This window comes from Ceratotherium simum, chromosome 16 (assembly GCF_057802395.1).
Source record: "Ceratotherium simum simum isolate JZ-2026a chromosome 16, ASM5780239v1, whole genome shotgun sequence".
Taxonomy (NCBI): domain Eukaryota; kingdom Metazoa; phylum Chordata; class Mammalia; order Perissodactyla; family Rhinocerotidae; genus Ceratotherium; species Ceratotherium simum.
This window is the reverse complement of record NC_141915.1, coordinates 46,023,167-46,042,682: the sequence shown is the minus strand read 5'-3', so window position 1 is coordinate 46,042,682 and position 19,516 is coordinate 46,023,167. Positions and strand designations below refer to the sequence as shown.

Genomic DNA, 19,516 nt, shown 5'->3' with positions numbered 1-19,516 from the left:
TTCATCTGTTCTACCTCCCCCTAATCTCTTTCTATCTAAATCCTACCCATCCTTTCATCCTACTCATTCCATAACCAAACAGTCTTGGCAGATCCTTCCCTAGCATGTGATCTCTTTGGAACCTCTGCAGCCTTTGTTTATTCCAGTATGATGGAAGTTATTACTGAGGCTAAGTGGTGCCTTTAAAATACCCTGAGTCCACTGACCCAGTGAAAATCTCTCAGGGAGACCCTGAACACTGTGAAAATTTGCCTGAGCTGCTGGGCACCTGGGCGCCTTTTGCCACTCAGACACACTCTGCTCTCATTTCTGGCTTCATTTGGGACTTCACATTTTTATTTCTCTCATAAGAGTTCTCCATGCTTTTATCAGCCTGGAGAGAAGGGGTTGGGGAGAGAGAAAGGGTGTGTGTGTGTGTGTGTATGTGTGTGTACCAGAGGGAAAAAGTAAACTCTGATGATCTTGCCAACCCTCATTCCTTCTCTTGCCTTCCTGTCCATAGCTGCCTCTCAAAATCCAGGTGAGAGAGCCTGCTACACACCACACAGGTGTTGATGGGCTCACACATCTCCATCAGCCCTGTCCTTGGAGAGAGGCTGAGCACCGAGGACAAGTTTGGCCTGGTGACAGTGAAGATACTCTGTGGTTGGCCTTACAGGACAGTTGATCACTCTGGAAACCTGTCCCTGGAGGTTTGGGTGTCATAGCACCTGCCTTCATTCCCTCAGCCTTGATTACAATGGTGGTAGGGATCAAATGCCCAGGATTTCCCAGTCTGCCTGTTGCCAACATCAATACTTGCCTATTACCCAAGGGTCCTCATGATACACCTCTGGCCTGCAGCCCAAGTGCCATGGGGGTAGTAATAAACTCTTACTGCTTTGTAAGTGGAGCCTTCAGCACAGACCCTGGCCAAAAGCACTTGATTCTTATCAGAGGCTGAAAGACAGGTTTTACTGGAGTTTCTATGCCCAAACTTGAAAGGCAAGTTCATCTGCCCCTTTACTCTATACACATCGGGTTCTGTCTTATTCTTGAGAAAAGGTCAAATGCCCCACTTCCATAATGACTAGAGATCCCTGTGTGGCCTAGTGGCCACTGGCTGCTGGTCACTAGAGCAAGGCTGACCAACTGTGACAGTTTGCCTGGGACTGAGAGAGCTCCTGAAACTTGGGACATTCAGTGCTAAAACAGGAAAGTTCCAAGCAATCCGGGATGAGTTGGTCACCTTAACTAGAGCTGATCCCTGTCCTCTTAGAGCAGCTCCTCAGCATCCGTGGGACCTACAACTCAGCCAAAATCCCTGGGGGACAAAGAAAGAGCTGGATCTGGAACAACCACAGGCCGCAGCTGTCCATTGCCTTGTTCAGGACTCTTGCTATGTTCAGAGCCCTTGTGTGTACATAGGATAGTGTTTATCCTCCTAGACTTGGATAGGGAAGGAGTGAGAAGGAACAGGGATTTTCGTCACCACATACCTGGACCATATTCCAAGTCTTCTCAAAATGGGATGTTGATAGTTATTTGTAGATTGAGAAATGTATGATTAGCACAGAATTGGGCCAGGGACCTGGAACACCTAAAGCTTCCTTCCTTCCATCATCCACTCCTTCCTGCAGGGTCATGAGGGAATCTATACTAAGGACAAAGTGAGGCAAAGGGACACTCTAGCTGGCATTTTGGCCCCGAGCCCTATTGTCAAACTCCAGTGAACTGGCCTGGATCACTGAAAGGGCTCCCTCTGTCTGACTCAGAACGAAAGCACAAATCCAAACCTCAGGTCAAATCACTCCAATGTGAGGAAAAGCCAAGCCGGGAAAGTCACTGGTGAGCAGAGCTAAAGAACGAGGTAGCGGTACATGAGCAAGAAAGTATTTACCCCAATGGCCAAAGCCAGGTGGTCCTCCTAGCCCCAGGGCGTTGGGAGTACCAATTGGGCCTGATACCACAAACCCCTGCCATCCCTCAACCCCCTGGAAGCACTGGCATCCAAAGAGAAACAGTGCCTGGCTCTCCACACCATGCTTTATTTTTCTGGAATCCTTACAGGCATAGTGTCCAAATAAATTTTGAGTCTAGGGACCCTTATGTCTGTTTTTTTGTTATTTTTTTAATCCCGCCCTCCGCACAACAAATGCCAAGCACAGAGTTAAGCACTAAATTGTTAGAATGAAATGGCAGGACACACTGGATTCTAGATGTTATATCCACCCTTCTCTTGACCTTGCAGAAGACACTACTTATCATTAAAATAACTTTTTAAAGTTCAGACAATAAAAACACAAGCAGCTGGAAAACCAGAAAAGTAAAACAGTTGTTTTGGCGCAATATTACCAGACACTGAAAAAGAAATTTGGGTTTCATTCCTTGCTTTTGCCTTTCAGAGTCAAGAGGAGCAGAGGGAGTAAGACTTAGACAAACAAGCCTCATGGGACCAATAGGATTCCAGAACCTCTGCACTCTGAGGAGGGTCACTGTTCCTTGACCCAACAAACCAAAGGCTGCCGATTACCCACTGGCTTGCAGCAGGATCTGCGGGAAAACATCTTCAAACCACATTAATCTGGGCTCGGGATGGAGCGCAAAGGTCAGAGTATTGAAATATTATCTGTGAAATGTCTCCATTAGAGGACATTTCAAAGGAATTCTATTTCTTTCAATTAGATGCATTAATAAAGACTAATAGCTATAAAAATGGGTTCATGCTGAAGGCCTGGCAAGCTTTTATCAAGTAAATACTCGATCATTGGTGTTCAGGTACTATAGTGAGGTAAGGCACTGGACTGCATTCTCTTCTTATTTGGCCACTAACTGGCTGTGTGCTCTCGAGCAAATCACGTATCCTTTCTCTGCTCCATTGTCTTCATCTGTAAAAGAGGATGTAGGCCTAGATGGCGGCTAAGATCCCTTCTACCTCTGACATTATATAGGATGGACACTATTCAAGGGCTGGGGCAAAGTTTGTTTGTTAAACATTCCCTCCTACTGTCTGTCTGCCCTGTGGCCTTTTTTCATAGTGTCAAATTCTTAATTAGTACGTTTCAAAACATGAAGAATACAAAGCTATACTGTACATTTGGGAAGAACGAAGGTTTATCTTTTAGAGCAAAGAAATAGAGCTTGCTTAGGAGTCTAACTGAAGCAAGTCACACCCCCACAAAAATGAAATGGAAGCAAGATCATGAAAATCTGGGACTCGGTGCAAGCAAAGAACAAGTACTGTGTTGGTATTTTTAAAAAGATTTTCATTCCATTTGCAGCACCTTTGTGCTTCCTTTGTGGATTTCTCCATCTTTTTCAGCTCTACAATGAGCTATTTTAAGACTCTGTTTTCCTTCTATACAGTAGTACTGTTCAGATAGGCAATTTAATTGTCATCACACATTTTCTTAGTCTTTCAAGACCTTTTGTTATGGTGAAATAATTTTAGGCACACCAAGGACAAATCCATTAAATACTTATTTCACTAATGAACTATTGTGGGTGGTAAAAATTAATTTCATTCCACCCATGGTACATATCTGTTAAATTTTTATCGTTGTGAAGCGAAGGTTGCAAATAACCGAAATCAAATGAGAGTCTCCTCTTAAAATGTTAAGTCTGTCGTTTCATTTATGCCAAGATGTATCTGAAGAAAAATCTATAAAAATATGTCACAAAATGAAAATGGTTCAACAGGTCCAATCTCAGGGTTAATGTTGCAAACGTTTTTACAGGCTGGACATGCTTAGGAATTGGAAGGCCCCTGTGTTAATAGATTGGAAGAGAATCTTCTGAGCAGATGTGTTTAAGCTCATCCCAACGGGCAGATTAGACGTTAGCACACTTGCTTAAAGCACAGTACTGATGATACCAAGGTCCTGGATTGAATCGCCATACAGCTCAGCCAATACTGCTCAGTTCCATAGCTCAGGCTACAGCCCTAACACCTCTCTGCCATTTCACATTGTACACACCCCTATGGGAGGTCACACATGAGAAGGGTAGAGGACGTGGATGGAGTTAGGCAAACCCTTCCCCACAGCATGGAAAGGAACTCCAAGCACAAGCTCTACTAACTCAGGGCCAGGGAAGGCGCTTTGACATGTGAGAGACAACACATTATAACAATGACGGGTCAGACCCATTAACCCTGGTTGGAAGGTGTATAAAAAAGGAAAACAGAAACCATCCTCATCCCAGTGATGACAATTATGATCCTGTTGTTAAGGGGTAGGGGGGGATCTGCCTTCAGAGAAAAAGGGCAAAAGCCAGAGTTCTCTTTAGGGAGACAGGACAACTGTCACAAGGCAAGAAAGGTCCAAGCCCTGTCCCCAAAGATAAGTATTTCCAGAACTACCAAGGATCTTGAAAAATGTGAAATTGGGATTGACTAGTAAGTGCTTCCTTATTTACAATCAGTCCCTTCTAGAGCCAGCTCTGATTTACTTAAATGACGGTCAGTGCCTTGGGTAGGAGTAGGCATGCTGGTTTCTCTTTAGCCAGATTGAATTCCAGTTTCTGCCTTTAAGTGTGTGCAAACTGCTCCAGAGGGATTCGTGGGCCTGGTGCTCTAACTCTGCTACCCTTTTTCCTTTATCTGTTCTTTGTGACTTTTCTATTTCTCTCCTTTCTTTCTACACCTCAAATGATAGATGAGAGGACACAAGAATCCATGATAGCAAAAAGAAGACAGTCTGAAAGAAGACTGACAAAAATCCCCAAATTCATGTACTGTGGCTTGAAGTAATTACTAAGGAAAGTATGATGGAGTTCATACCGATGCTGAGTTTAGGGCTTACCAACACGACCAGGAAGTTCAGTGACGACTTTAAAGGAAAAACGAAAACGGGAATGACAAGGCAGTTGTCTTATTTTCTTCATTCTGTAAAAATAAGTATTTCATTGTACTTCCATACACAGACACACACACACAACCTAATACCTTTATTTTTTTATATATTAAATGGCAGCCATGAAAGACCACAGAGAATTATAAGTGGAATCTGCCTCAAAAAAAAGATTTTTCTCCTCAAGTGACAGTAAATTGGATAAATGCTATTTTTAGATGAAATATATCTAATGTCCAGATGTGATTCTACTACATGAAGAGAAAAATCTATCTAAAGCACTGAGCTGTACTTGAAAACGTTTTTTTCAAAATTTCTGGTAATAATAATTTATAATGGAAAGACTTAGACACGCAGCACTGACCATCGGCCTCTGCAGCAGTTTCCCTGGGAGCAACATCTGCACACATGGCTTCAACATGGAGACAATCCCAAGGTTTACATTCCTGATTTAATTGTTACTAACTCTCTGGGATCGCAACTTGTCAGCAGTATATTTCCACATGAGCATAAAGGAATGAAGGGAGAGAAACAAGCGAATCAGGATTTCTGTGCTAAGCCAGTGGGGTACTCCAAGGGCTGTCACCTTGAGAGGTCATCTGCTTGTTCAAATGCTGCTGCTTCTGCTCCAGACATTCTTGGAAGTCCTCATACTCATTCACTCAACAAATATTTATTAAGCACAATATTTATCAATTTTCCAAGTTGAGCATAAAGTGATGAGCAGAACAAACAGCCTCAGCCTTCATGCTTATAGTCGAGTGGAATTTCTTTTGCAGCCTAGATTACAAGTTACAAAAGACAATCAATCTTACTACTTTAGTGACACAAATAGTGGTGTCGAGTTGGATCACAGTCTTCATTATTGTGCATGACCCTGAATAGTGTCTGACCATTTGAAAAAAGCCAACCCCTGAGATATAGTCACTGAAGATATTCAAAATAATGTGATACAGGCTTTAAGAGAAGAGTTAAAAATAAATTATTGGGCAATGACATCATCACGGGGATCAAGGCCTGGCCTCTCCAAGTGACTCATTCTGCAGCTGATGCTCCTACAAGGGAATAAGGACATCCTGCCCAGGGACAGCGGCAAGGGGGAAGCAGGCGTGGCAGGGAACTAGGTGGGCCAAGTCCAATCCAAGCGCAGACAGGTGATAAAAATCCCTGGATAGAGGAGGGAGTGGAGCTCTTGTGGGGGAAAGAGGCATCAAATGAGGGCAGCATCAGAAGGGTTGAGCCCAGACGGGTGGAGAACCTTGGCCAAGTGTGTAAGAGAATCCATCCCAAAAGTGGATGAGAAAGTGTAGGAACTAGGTCTGCAGTCAGGGCACCAGAGCCCAGGGGAATAGAAATATCCCGGTTACCCTAAACAACCTGGCCGTTAGGAGGTAGACAGCTGATCGGGTCTTACCTAGGGCTAGGAAATGGCCTAGCTGCATGGCTTCATGGTGCCGTGGAAGTGTCTGGCACTTCTACTCCTGCTAGGAGCAGCCACAACTACTTTAAAACCTTCAAGGCTATCTGGTTGGTCCTTCCTTTGTCCCAAGAAGATGAAGAAGCCTTAAGGATAACTATGTACTCATTATGGACAGTCAATAAGGGGTTAAGATGAAACAGGGACTAACGTCTTTATTTGACGTGATTTCTTAAATATCCAGTAGCCATCTAAAGATGTACATATACGAAAAGATCCTCTTTTCATAATTGACAAGTCATACGCACTGTTTTTCAGTTGGGGTAGGTTTTTCTTCAGCATTCGAGATGGATTTGCATGTAGCCCTATTAACTCTCCCACTCCAAATCTCTCACAAATAGCCCACTCTGGAGAGAAGTCTAGCTGCAACCTAGAGTGTGCCTTGTAGGCATGAAATAGAGCCGATCCAACTGATGAAGATATCAGTCCTGCAACGACAGTTTCACTCACATTATACTCCACAACTAAACTAACCGGAGAGCCAGAGTTTGCTTCCTTTCCCTTCTCAAGAGCCACCCCATCGGGATAATCTTTTAAGCCTAGCAGATCAGAAATACACTTGTCCTGTGCTCCTTGGCACCTTGGTTAATGCTGCTCCCCTGTAGGGATGCTACTGGTGTTTCTCTCGATCTCCACCCCAACGCCCTGCTTTAGACCAGTGGTTTTAAAATATATCTCAAATATACATCTGTGGGATGGTCTGGTGGGTGGGGACCAGGCTTCCCCCACTTTGGTGTGTACAGAGCTGCTCTTTATTTTTAAAATCAGTTTTCTAAGCTAGTCTCCATGCAAAATTTTGTTTGACAAAACAAAAAAAAATTGGAGGAGGTTCTATTATATATTTATTTGTTAAAAAGAAGGGGAGGGGCTTGGAATCACTGTTCTAGAAAAAGAGTCAGCAGTCATTTTAACCACATGTGAGATGAACAGGGCTAGACAATGGGGTAAGAAAATTCCTTCCATGTCCTGTTAAGCCCAAGGCCTAGACAAAAAAGAAAAAAAAAATTGGAAATACAAAAAAGAAGAGGGAAGTCAGAAAGAAAAAGATCAGCTGCTACAGTAATGGTTTGGGGGCCTTTCTCCCCAAAAAATGCACACACACACATATTTACCTAATACTTTGCAAACAATCTGTAGGACTCTGTGGATCGTGAAGTCCTTCACCTAGGGACCCAGGTTGAAAACCTCCATGGGAAGGCATCCACCCACAGAAACAACCTTAGGTTGCCCCATCAGCGACATAGGGGGTGCCTGTTGTGAGGGCAAAAATCTAGATTCTTGATTTTTCTTTAATATTGCTTTGACCATTTTACCTAATTCTCCTCATATAGTTGCTGTGAACCACAATGAACCACATCCAAAGTTTTGAACGCGGACTTTCAAATATTTTACTCAGGATGCTCATCTGATTTAATAGCATCTATTGGCTACTCTCCAATCCATATCTTTGGATCTCTAATCAGAAGAAATAATGTAATTGTCAGTTTCAGGTAAAGTCCACCACTTGCCAAATGTGTTTCAACAGTTGTCATATTAATAGCTCTCCTTGGAAGCACAAACAATTGAGGTTTTTGCTGGAGATATCCAAAATTATTTGGTTATTTTAACAGCAATAGCCTCCCGGTGTCATCCTTAAACCTCTCACACTCCCTTAGGCCTTGGTTGCTGTTGACACCGAAACTTTTAATTAGTCTTCTATTTAGAACCCTCAGACCAAGTAATCCACCAAGTCCACACCCTATCATGCTTGATCATTACCCAAAATAATCATTGCCTTTCTGGCCATCTGTCTTCTCTTGCACTAACAAAGGAAGGTTTAATTCCAGCTCAGAATTTTTCTCCTGAGTTCCAGCCTCACATATCCAATGGCTTACTAAATCACCACTTACATATCCCAAAGACAACTTACAATCAACATGCCTAAAGCTGCACTCTTCTTTCATCCAGATACACTCCTCTACCGTCTACATGCACCCACCACCATACACACAGTCCTTGAGAGAAAGATATGTGGACTTCTTCCTTCTTCTTGACTCTCACATCCACTAAGTGTGAAAGTCTTAATGATTTCACCTCGTTCATAGCTAAGCACTTTAGTTCAGGTCTTCTTCGTCTTCCTTCTGGATTACTGCAACAATTGGCCTTCCCAATTCCACTTTTAGCCCCTCTCCCACAACTCTGTTGCCAATGACCTTTCAAAATTATAAATCTGATCTTGTAACCGCTTCTTCTTAAAATCCTTCCACAGATGCCCCTTGCCTTCAAAATGTTAACCAAAATCCTTAGCATGGAATTCAATGCTCTTTATAAACTGTCCCATCTGTAAATAATTCAGTATGTATCTCTAAGCCATAAAGTTTTTTTGTTGTTGTTAGTCTAGCCATAACTTCATACCAGACAGAATATGGGAACTACAGGAGACTCAAACAGAGCCTGTGTACCTGCCCCCATCATCCAGGATATTGGAACCACCAGGGTGCACTTGCTACAGATGAGCTGTATTCTGGATCTCTGAGGATGGCCCTTGAGTGGCGGTATTTTTAACCCTCCCTCCAGGGGATTAATGCGAGCAGTTGGCCCCTGCCAAACTCTCCATTCTCTTCTCCCACTCTCTGCCCTTGAGCTCTTTGCAATGATAAACTGTAGTTTTGAGGACCCAGAGTCTTTACCAGCTTCCCTGGAGGTTTTGCCCTGCTCCACCCTCTCCCCTGGTCTCGCACCTGGGTCCTCTGGGCTCCTTGAGTGCTCTGGCATTGCCACACTGGATGGATGTTTTCCATGCATATGTGTTTGTAGTCTTCAATAGACATATCTTCTTGAGGTCGACCAATGAGCAGTGTGGACTGCACTGAGCCAGAGGCTCTGGAGTCTGGGAGGAGGCGGGCAAGATATCCCTGGGGTGGAAATTCAAGAAAGGCCTCCTGGTAGGAGTGGCCTTTGGGCAGGGCCATCAAAGCAGGGTGGGATGTGTGGAGACCTATAATTGGGCTTGCTCCTACCTGATTAGAGTCCTCTGAACGCCTGAGGTGTTTTTTTCCTCTTCTCCACCCCTTTCCCTACTTTAATTAAAATGTGATCTTCTGCATCTTGAGGGTGGTTTAGAGCATAGTCTTTAGAGTCTGAGAACACTGGGCTTTGCACCTGTGTGGTCTGGGGCATGTCAGTGGACCTCAATGACCTTGGCTTCCTCATCAGAACTGGGAATAATGGCACTTCATAGAGTTGCAGTAAGCATTAAATGGAATGTTTAGATAGCAACAGGGAACCACAGAAGGTGACCAGATGAATAGTTATCCCCAGTTTGACCAGCTGTTTGTCCCGGACATAGGCCTATGTCCAGGATGCTCTGGCTGATGAGATGTCTTTCCCGAGCATCCCATGGCTTTGGGGCTTCCAGGCTCCCAAGCTGCAGAGTCTGGGCCTCCAAGACCCCAGATTCCCACAATCCTGAGTACCCATGTAACCAAGTATCCATGCCAGACTTGGCCCCAGGCGCTGGGGGGCTTGAGTCAACCAGATGTTTGTCCTGAGCGGCCCAGGGCCTTGGGGCTCCTAGGGTTCCAAGTTCTGGGATCCTGTGCTGAGGCGGGCTAGGAGTAGGGACCAAGCTGGACCACTCTTTGTTATGACATCTGTCATATCCCAAGCAGCAAAAACATTACCTGACTCTTCTTAATTAAATGTGTTGAGATCATTGTAGATTCATATGCAGTTATAAGAAATAATACAGAGAAATCTCATGTAGCCTTTACCTAGTTTTCCCCAATAGTAAATTCTTATAAAACTGTAGCACAAAATACACAATAACACAATAATAGTGGGGGACCTTAACACTCCACTTACACCAATGGATAGATCATCCAAACAGAAGATCAATAAGGAAACATTGGCCTTAAACGACACACTAGAACAGATGGACCTAGTAGATATATACAGAGCATTCCATCCAAAAACCGAAGAATACACGTTCTTTTCAAAGGCACATGGAACATTCTCCAGGATTGATCACATATTAGGCCACAAAACAAGTCTCCATAAATTTAAGAAGATTGAAATAATACCAAGTATCTTTTCTGACCACAACGGTATGAAACTAGAAATCAACTATAGGAAGAAAATCAGACAAGCCACAAATACGTGGAGATTAAACAAAATGCTACTGAACAACAACTGGGTCAACGAAGAAATCAAAGAAGAAATCAAAAAATACCTGGAGACAAATGAAAATGAAAATACAACATGCCAGAATTTATGGGATACAGCAAAAGCGGTTCTAAGAGGGAAGTTTATAACAATACAGGCCTATCTCAATAAACAAGAAAAATCTCAAACAAACAATCTAACAATGCACCTAAAGGAACTGGAAAAAGAAGAAGAAACAAAGCCCAAAATCAGTAGAAGAAGGGAAATCATAAAAATCAGAGCAGAAATAAGTGAAATAGAGACCAAAAAAACAATAGAAAAAATTAATAAAACCAAGAGCTGGTTCTTTGAAAAGATCAACAAAATTGACAAACCTTTAGCTAGACTCACCAAGAAAAAAGAGAGAAGGCACAAATAAGTAAAATCAGAAATGAAAGAGGAGAGGTTACAACAGACACCTCAGAAATACAAAAGATTATAAGAGAACACTATGAAAAGCTATATGCCAACAAATTCGACAATCTGGAAAAAATGGATAAATTCTTAGAATCATACAAACTTCCAAAACTGGATCAAGAAGAAGTAGAGAATTTGAATAGACCAATCACCAGTAAGGAGATCGAAACAGTAATCAAAAACCTCCCCAAAAATAAAAGCCCAGGACCAGACGGCTTCCCGGGGGAATTCTACCAAACATTCAAAGAAGACTTAATACTTATCTTTCTCAAACTCTTCCAAAAAATTGAGGAGGGTGGGAAGATCCCTAACTCATTCTACGAAGCCAACATTACCCTGATACCAAAACCAGACAAGGACAACACAAAAAAAAATTACAGGCCAATATCACTGATGAACATCAATGCAAAAATCCTCAACAAAATACTAGCAAATCACATACAACAATACGTTAAAAAGATTATACACCATGATCAAGTGGGATTTATTCCAGGTATGCAGGGATGGTTTAACATTCGCAAATCAATCAACATGTTACACCACATTAATAAAATGAAGAATAAAAATCACATGATCATCTCAATAGATGCAGAGAAAGCATTTAACAAGATACAGCATCCAGTTATGATAAAAACTCTGAATAAAATGGGTATAGAGGGGCCGGCCCGGTGGCGCAAGCGGTTAGGTGCGCGCGCTCCGCTGCGGCGGCCCAGGGTTCGCTGGTTCGGATCCCGGGCGCACACCGACGCACTGCTTGGCAAGCCATGCTGTGGCGGCGTCCCATATAAAGTGGAGGAAGATGGGCACAGATGTTAGCCCAGGGCCGTCTTCCTCAGCAAAAAAAAAAAAAAGAGGAGGATTGGCGGATGTTAGCTCAGGGCTGATCTCCTCACAAAAAAAAAAAAAAAAAAAAATGGGTATAGAAGGAAAGTACCTCAACATAATAAAGACCATATATGAGAAACTCACAGCTAATATCATCCTCAATGGTGAAAAATTGAAAGCTATCCCTCTAAGAACAGGAACCAGACAAGGATGCACACTCTCACCACTCCTATTTAACATAGTACTGGAAGTCCTAGCCAGAGCAGTCAGGCAAGAAAAAGAAATAAAAGGGATCCAAATTGGAAAGGAAGAAGTGAAACTGTCACTATTTGCAGATGACATGATTTTATATATAGAAAACCCTAAAGAATCCACCAGAAAACTTTTAGAAGTAATAAACGAATATGGTAAAGTTGCAGGATACAAAATCAACAAACAAAAATCAGTAGCATTTCTATACACTAACAACGAAGTAGCAGAAAGAGAAATTAAGAATACCATCCCATTTACAATTGCAACAAAATGAATAAAATACCTAGGAATAAACTTAACCAAAGAGGTGAAAGATCTGTACACCGAAAACTATAAAACACTGCTGAAAGAAATTGAAGAAGACACAAAGAAATGGAAAGATGTTCCGTGCTCTTGGATTGGAAGAATTAACATAGTTAAGATTTCCATACTTCCTAAAGCCATCTATAGATTCAACGCAATCCCTATCAAAGTTCCAACAACATTTTTCACAGAAATAGAACAAAGAATCCTAAAATTTATAGGAACAACAAAAGACCCCAAATAGCTAAAGGAATCCTGAGAAAAAAGAACAAAGCTGGAGGTATCAGACTCCCTGATTTCAAAATATACTACAAAGCTATAGTAACCAAAACAGCATGGTACTGGCACAAAAACAGACACACAGATCAATGGAATAGAATCGAAAGCCCAGAAATAAACCCACACATCTATGGACAGCTAATCTTTGACAAAGGAGCCAAGAACATACAATGGAGAAAAGAAAGTCTCTTCAACAAATGGTGTTGGGAAACCTGGAAAGCCACATGCAAAAAAATGAAAGTAGATCCTTACCTTACACCATACACAAAAATTAACTCCAAATGGATTAAAGACTTGAATGTAAGACCTGAAACTATGAAACTTCTAGAAGAAAACATAGGCAGTACGCTCTTCGACATCGGACTTTGCAACATATTTTCAAGCACCATGTCTGACCGGGCAAGAGAAACAATAGAAAAAATCAACAAATGGGACTACATCAAACTAAAAAGCTTCTGCACAGCAAAGGAAACCATCAACAAAACGAAAAGTCAGCCTAACAATTGGGAGAAGATATTGGCAAACCATACATCTGATAAGGGGTTAATCTCCAAAATATGTAAAGAACTCATGCATCTCAACAACAAAAAAACTACCAACCCAATTAAAAAATGGGCAAAAGACCTGAACAGACATTTCTCCAAAGAAGATATACCGATGGCCAACAGACACATGAAAAGATGTTCAAAATCGTTAACTATCAGGGAAATGCAAATCAAAACTACAATGAGATATCAGCTCACGCCTGTCAGAATGGCTATAATTAACAAGACAGGAAACAACATGTGTTGGAGAGGATGTGGAGAGAAGGGAACTCTCATACACTGCTGGTGGGAGTGCAAACTGGTGCAGCCACTATGGAAAACAGTATGGAGATTCCTCAAAAAATCAAGGATAGAACTACCATATGATCCAGCGATTCCACTGCTGGGTATTTATCCAAAGAACTTGAAAACACCACTGTGTAAAGATACATGCACCCCTGTGTTCATTGCAGCGTTATTCACAATAGCCAAGACTTGGAAGCAACCTAAGTGCCCATCAAGGGACGAATGGATAAAGAAGATGTGGTATATAAACACAATGGAATACTACTCAGCCATAAGAAACAATGGAATCCAGCCATTTGTGACAACATGGATGGACATTGAGGGTATTATGCAAAGTGAAATAAGTCAGAGGGAGAAGGTCAAATACCGTATGATTTCCTTCATTAAGTAGTAGATAATAAAACAATAAACAAACACATAGAGACAGAGATTGGATTGGTGCTTACCAGAGGGGAAGTGGGGAGGGAGGAGGGTGAAAGAAGTAATTTGGCACATGTGTGTGGTGATGGGTTGTAATTAGTATTTGGGTGGTGAACATGATGTAATCTATGCAGAAATAGAAGTATAATGATGTACACCTGAAATTTATACAATGTCATAAACCAATGTTACTGCAATAAACAAAACATTTTTTAAAAAATTAAATTAATAATACTTAATACAGCCATAAAGCTCCAAAACCTCGTGCCCAGTAACCCACTCCCTTGGAATTTATCCTAATGAAATAGTTCAAAAGAATAAAAGTGCTATATGCATAAAACAAACAAACAAACAAACAAAAAACTATAGCACAACCAGGATATTGGCATTGATACAGTCAAGATTCAGAACATTTCTTTCACTACAAGGATTTCTCATGTTGCCTTTTTTAACCACACCCACTTCTCTCCCACCCCCATCACCTCCTTAACCCCTAGAAACTGCTAATCCATAATTTTGTCATTTCAAGAATGTCATATAAATGGAATCATATAGTATATAACCTTTTGGGATTGGCTTTATTCATTCAGCATAATCCTCTGGAGAGTCATGCAGGGGTCGTTGTGTGTATCAATAGTTCATTCCTTTTTATTGTTCAGTAGTATTTTGGATGTATCAGAGTTTGTTTAACCACTCACCTGTTGAAAGACATCTGGGTTGTTTCCAGTTTTTGGCTATCATGAATAAAGCTGCAATTAGCATTCACAGGTTTTTGTGAGAACTGAACATACATTTTTGTTTTTCTGAAAGAAATGTCCAAGAATGTGATTGCTGGGTTATATGGTCGTTACATGTTTAGTTTAAGAAATTGCCAAACTGCTTTCAAGAGTGGCCGTACTATTTTACATTCACATCAGCAACATATATAAGTGATCCAGCTTCTCTGTATCCTTGCCAGCATTTGATGTTGTCACTACTTTTTATTTTAACTATTCTGACAGGCAAACAATAGTATCCTACTGTGATTTTAATCTGGATTTCCCTAATGGTCAATGATATTAAACATCTTTTCATGTGCTTATTTGCCCTCTTTAGTGTCTTCTTCACATCTTTTGACCATCTTCTAATTGGATTTTTGCTTATTTTACTGTTGAGTTTTGAGAATTCTTTATATATTCTAGATACCAATCATTTCTCAGATACGTGGCTTGCAAATATTTTCTCTGTAGAAATATGTCCAGAGCTGTCTTTTTATCCTTTTAACAGAGTCTTTCTCAGATCAAAATTTTTAATTTGATGAAGTCTAATTTATCAATTTTTCCTTTTATGGGTCCTGTTTCTGGTGTCAAGTCTAAAAACTCTTTGTGTAGCCCTACATCCCAATGATTTTATATCTTTTCCTAAAAATCTTATAATTTTATATTTAACATTTAAGTTTATGATCTTTTTTGAGTTAATTTTTGTGTAAAGTGTGAGATTTAGGTCAAGGTTCTTTTTTTTTGGCCTATGGATATCTAATTGCTTCAGCACTATTTCTTGAAAAGGCTTTCCTCCATTGAATTTCTTTTATATCTTTGTCAAAAATCAGTTGGGCATATTTGTGTGGGTCTGTTTCTATATTCTCTATTCTATTCCATTAATATATGTGTCTAATGCGTCTATCTCTTTGCCAATATTATGCAATCTTAATTACTCTAGCTATAGAGTAAGTCTTGAAACCAGTTAGACTGATTACTCCTACTTTATTCTTCTTTTTCAAAATTGTTTTAGCTTTTTTTGATTTTCCATATAAATTTTAGAATGTCTTGTCTATATCTATAAAGTAATCTTGCTGGGATTTCAATAGGAATTACATTAAACCTTTATATCCATTTGGGGAAAAATTGACATCTTTACTATGTTGAGTCTTCCAACCAATGAACATGGAATATCTCTCCATTTATTTAGATCTTCTTTGATATTTTTCATCATATTGTATAGTTTACAACATACAAGTCCTGTACTTGTTTTGTCAGATTTATACCTAAGCATTTTTTTGAGCGACTGTTAATAAATTGTATTTTTAATTTTGGTATCCACATGTTCATTTCTAGTATATAGAAATAATTGACTTTTGTAGGTTGATTTTATGTCACATCACCTTGATTCACATTGAACTCATTTATCAGTTCCACAAGGTTCTTTTTTTTGGCAAATTCTGTGGGATTTCCTATGTGGACAATCATGTCATCTGCAAATAGGGACAGTTTTATTTCTTCCTTCCCAATTTGTATGCATTTTATTTCCTTTTCTTGCCTTATTGCACTGGCTAGACCTTCCAGCGCTATGCTCAATGAGAGTAGTGAGAGTAGACACCCTTGCCTCATTCCCAATCTTAGGGGGAAAGCTTAAATCATTCACCATTAAGTGTAATGTTAGCTATTGTAGGTTTTTTTTGTGGTTGCTGAAAGGCATAGAATAGATATTTCCATTCCAAAAGGGGGAAATAGGAAAGAATGAAAGGGTGATGGGTCTCAAGCAAGTCCAAAACTTAGCAAGGCAAATTCCACCAGATCTTAAGGCTTAAAAGTAATCCTCTTTGGTTCAATGGTCTGCCTTCTGGACCCACTGGGACAGTGATCCTGCCTCTTCAGCTCTGCCAGGCAGGGATCATGCCCCCAAGGATCCAGGGAGCCCCATGCCTCAGGATTCAGTCAAGTCCATGTGGCCTGTTGAAACCCAGGTGGTGGCCTCAGTGACCTCTGAATTGCCTTTGGGATTCTTCTTTCTTTTTTTTTTTTTTTGAATAGCACACATTCGCAGCCAAATAGCTCTGTGGTTTGGTCATTGTAACGGTCTTCTTGTCTTCTTCCCGTCCCTCTCCCTCTCCCCCTCTTCTTCCACCACTCCCATCATGAGGGCCCCACCCTCACAACCTCATCTAACCCTAATTTCCTCCCAGAGGCCTCATCTCCAAATACTATCACATTAGGGGTTAGGGTTTCAAAATGAATTTGGGGGTAGAAAATTTAGTCCATAGCATTGTCTAAAAGTTTTCTGTCTTGGTAGGCTGCCCCTTTCCCAATCCTTTGGCTAGAGACAGCAGGCTTTTGTTGAGGTTTTCTTGTCTACTCCTGTTGGCATTTCCAGGTTGCTGGCTTCTTCAGCTCCAAATCTGGGATGTATGAGGCAAAAAGGAAACTCAAGAAACTCACTACCATATTGTTCCTCAGGTCCTGATGTTCCTAGCCATTCTGCCTTTTCTTCACCTTTCAGTCTTCTTTTGTTGGTTTTATATATAATGTCCAAGGTTTTTAGTTGTCTTTAGTGGCAGAAACAGGGAAAAGTACATCTACTCTACCTTCCTGCCACTTCAGTCTTTTTAAGGATTCTGTTGGAGGGCTGTGCCATAATTTACTGATGAACATTTAGGTTGTTAGTAAATCTAATTTTTTCCTACTAAGAACAATACTGCAATAAACAAGGGAGTTGCGTGTTTTTCATTTCTATATCATCAGGGCTCAGTAGCGCCAGATCACATAGCAGGTAGCTAATAAATGTTTATTGAATGAATGAATGCATTGTGACAACTGCCAACTTTATCCTTTACCTAGTGTGCACTTAATTGTTCCATCAAAGATTCTTACCACGTCAAGAGCAGACTTGAAAACCTCAACAGTTAGAACTGATATTGACTAAAAGTTAACTTATTAGTTGATAAAGACTTGATATATGCCTTCCCCATCAGGATTTGCATCTTATAGTGGGAAGAACTTAGCTTTCTATGTATGTATGCAAATATGATTTGGAGGAAATACATCAAAACAAAATCCCAGTATTAACTCTGGGATTATTGGTGATTTAAATTTCCTTAGTGTTCTAAATTTTCTATAATTACCACACATTATATCTGAAAAGAGTAAAACAATAAAACTCATTCTAAGGGTAAACTGAAAAGCTTTTAAAACTCAATGGCCTGAAGCTGTGGTCATTGGTGGAGGGTTTGGAGTATCTGTAAATAACATCATGCTGTCTATTTACTGGTAATCCTGGCCCTGCATTAACTTGAGAATAGAAGTAGAAGCATCAGTGGGATGTATCACTTCATCAAAAACATCGTGGTGTCTAAGAGAAACAGGCCTACAGGTAAACGGCACAGAAGTTCCACCCAGCTGTACTCCACACGGGTCAGATGAGTGAACGACATGGGTGGCAGACTAATGATACAAAAGCTGGCATTTATTGAGGCCTTACCTCACATCAGGTACTGTTCTGGATGCTTTACATGGAGCATTGTCCTCATAACAACACTTACCCCATTTTACAGACAGAGGCAGAACTGCCTTATGTTGATTGCCCTAAGTCACACAGCAGCAAGTAGAGGAGCTAGGATTCAAAGCACAGGTCATGTGGCTGCAGAACCCAGCTTCTTAATTTCAAGGGTGTCAAGAAGGCCTCCGCTGCCCTAAAAATACCTTGTCTTCCAGCCATTTCTTGATATGTCATGCTTGCCAAAAGCAACATTAAGATGCTTCTGGATGAAGGGAAATGCAACTAACCTTGCCTATGGGAATTCTAGGTGCGCAAGTACATCCCTGTGACATTTCCCTGGCAGCTCACCACTGATTTTTCCACTCCCACTACTTCTGGAACATTCCCCGTGATTTGCTTTCATCTTTAACTTTTGACCATTACTAGACCTTCCCTTTGGAATGGGTCCCAGCCACTTCATCAGTTACGCATCACACCTCCTATGGTCCCATCCTTAGATTCTGTTCTAGCTGCTTCTCATGTTCATCCATATCTTTAGTCCCTCTGCTGGGGGTTGACAATACTAGAGATTTATTTCTCTGGTTTTGGTCCCTGTGAACACATAGTATTCCTAGAGAGGTACATAATAGGAATAGTGTACCTTCCTATTGTACCTAAATACACAGTAGGTACTAGTGTACCTCTAAAGTATATTAGTATTTTCATAGTAAACCCACATTAAGGCATAATTTCCTGGGCCAGGAAATAAGAATAGACTATGAATCTGTTAAAAATGGAGGGGATGACTTTTGATGATGATGTTGGTTATTTGAGTGATACTTATGAGGTTCCAGACCCTTCATATATAGTGTTTTATATATATAATCTTCACAGCCTTGGCAATGATATCATTTCCCTTTTACAGATGGAGAACACAAGGCTCAGAGAAGTTAAATAAGATTACATAGCCAAGATTCAAATCCAGGTCTGTTTGATTTGCAAACCTAGCGTTCCTTCCCCATTACTACGCTTGTCAGGCATTGGTGGAGGAGCAGAAAAAGAAAGGAAAAAGTTAAGGCCTCCATATATTCTATATATATACAAATATATTATAAGCCCCTTACTGGGCATCATCTACCAATTTTTTGGCCATTAAGCGACATTCATTGGCTCACAGACTTTAGTTGATATATTTACACACACACAATGCATTTCTTGAAAAATAAAAATGAGATTCCGCCAAGAATCACCAGGAAAAAAAACTAAACAAAGTTGACTCTGCCCAATGAATTAGAACACTAACTTCAATGCATAATATTTCTTCTGTGCTTTCTAAATCCTTTTTGCAGAAAACCAAGTTAACATTTCACATTTGGACAATTCAGATTTCGAATTTTATTTGGTCTTTCTAAGGCTGGAAGTAAATAGTTGGGTTGTACTTGCTTGCTCTAGGCCAGTGATTCTCAAAGTGT

At 40.7% G+C, this 19,516-nt stretch overlaps 1 protein-coding gene across 5 annotated transcripts in view; it reads left to right on the top strand.

The window, feature by feature from the left end:
- MARCHF10 (membrane associated ring-CH-type finger 10) overlaps positions 1–19,516 on the top strand; it is a 180,580-nt gene that overhangs the window by 62,323 nt on the left and 98,741 nt on the right. For 4 of the 5 annotated variants that reach the window (XM_087441362.1, XM_087441363.1, XM_087441365.1 and 1 more), the window contains exon 2: positions 2,385–2,587. In XM_087441362.1, the coding sequence (XP_087297488.1) occupies positions 2,575–2,587 (13 nt within the window). In that variant the 5' untranslated portion in view covers positions 2,385–2,574. Of the gene's footprint in view, positions 1–2,384; positions 2,588–19,516 lie in introns of those variants that run through there. The other variant, XM_087441366.1, reaches the window with a different exon arrangement.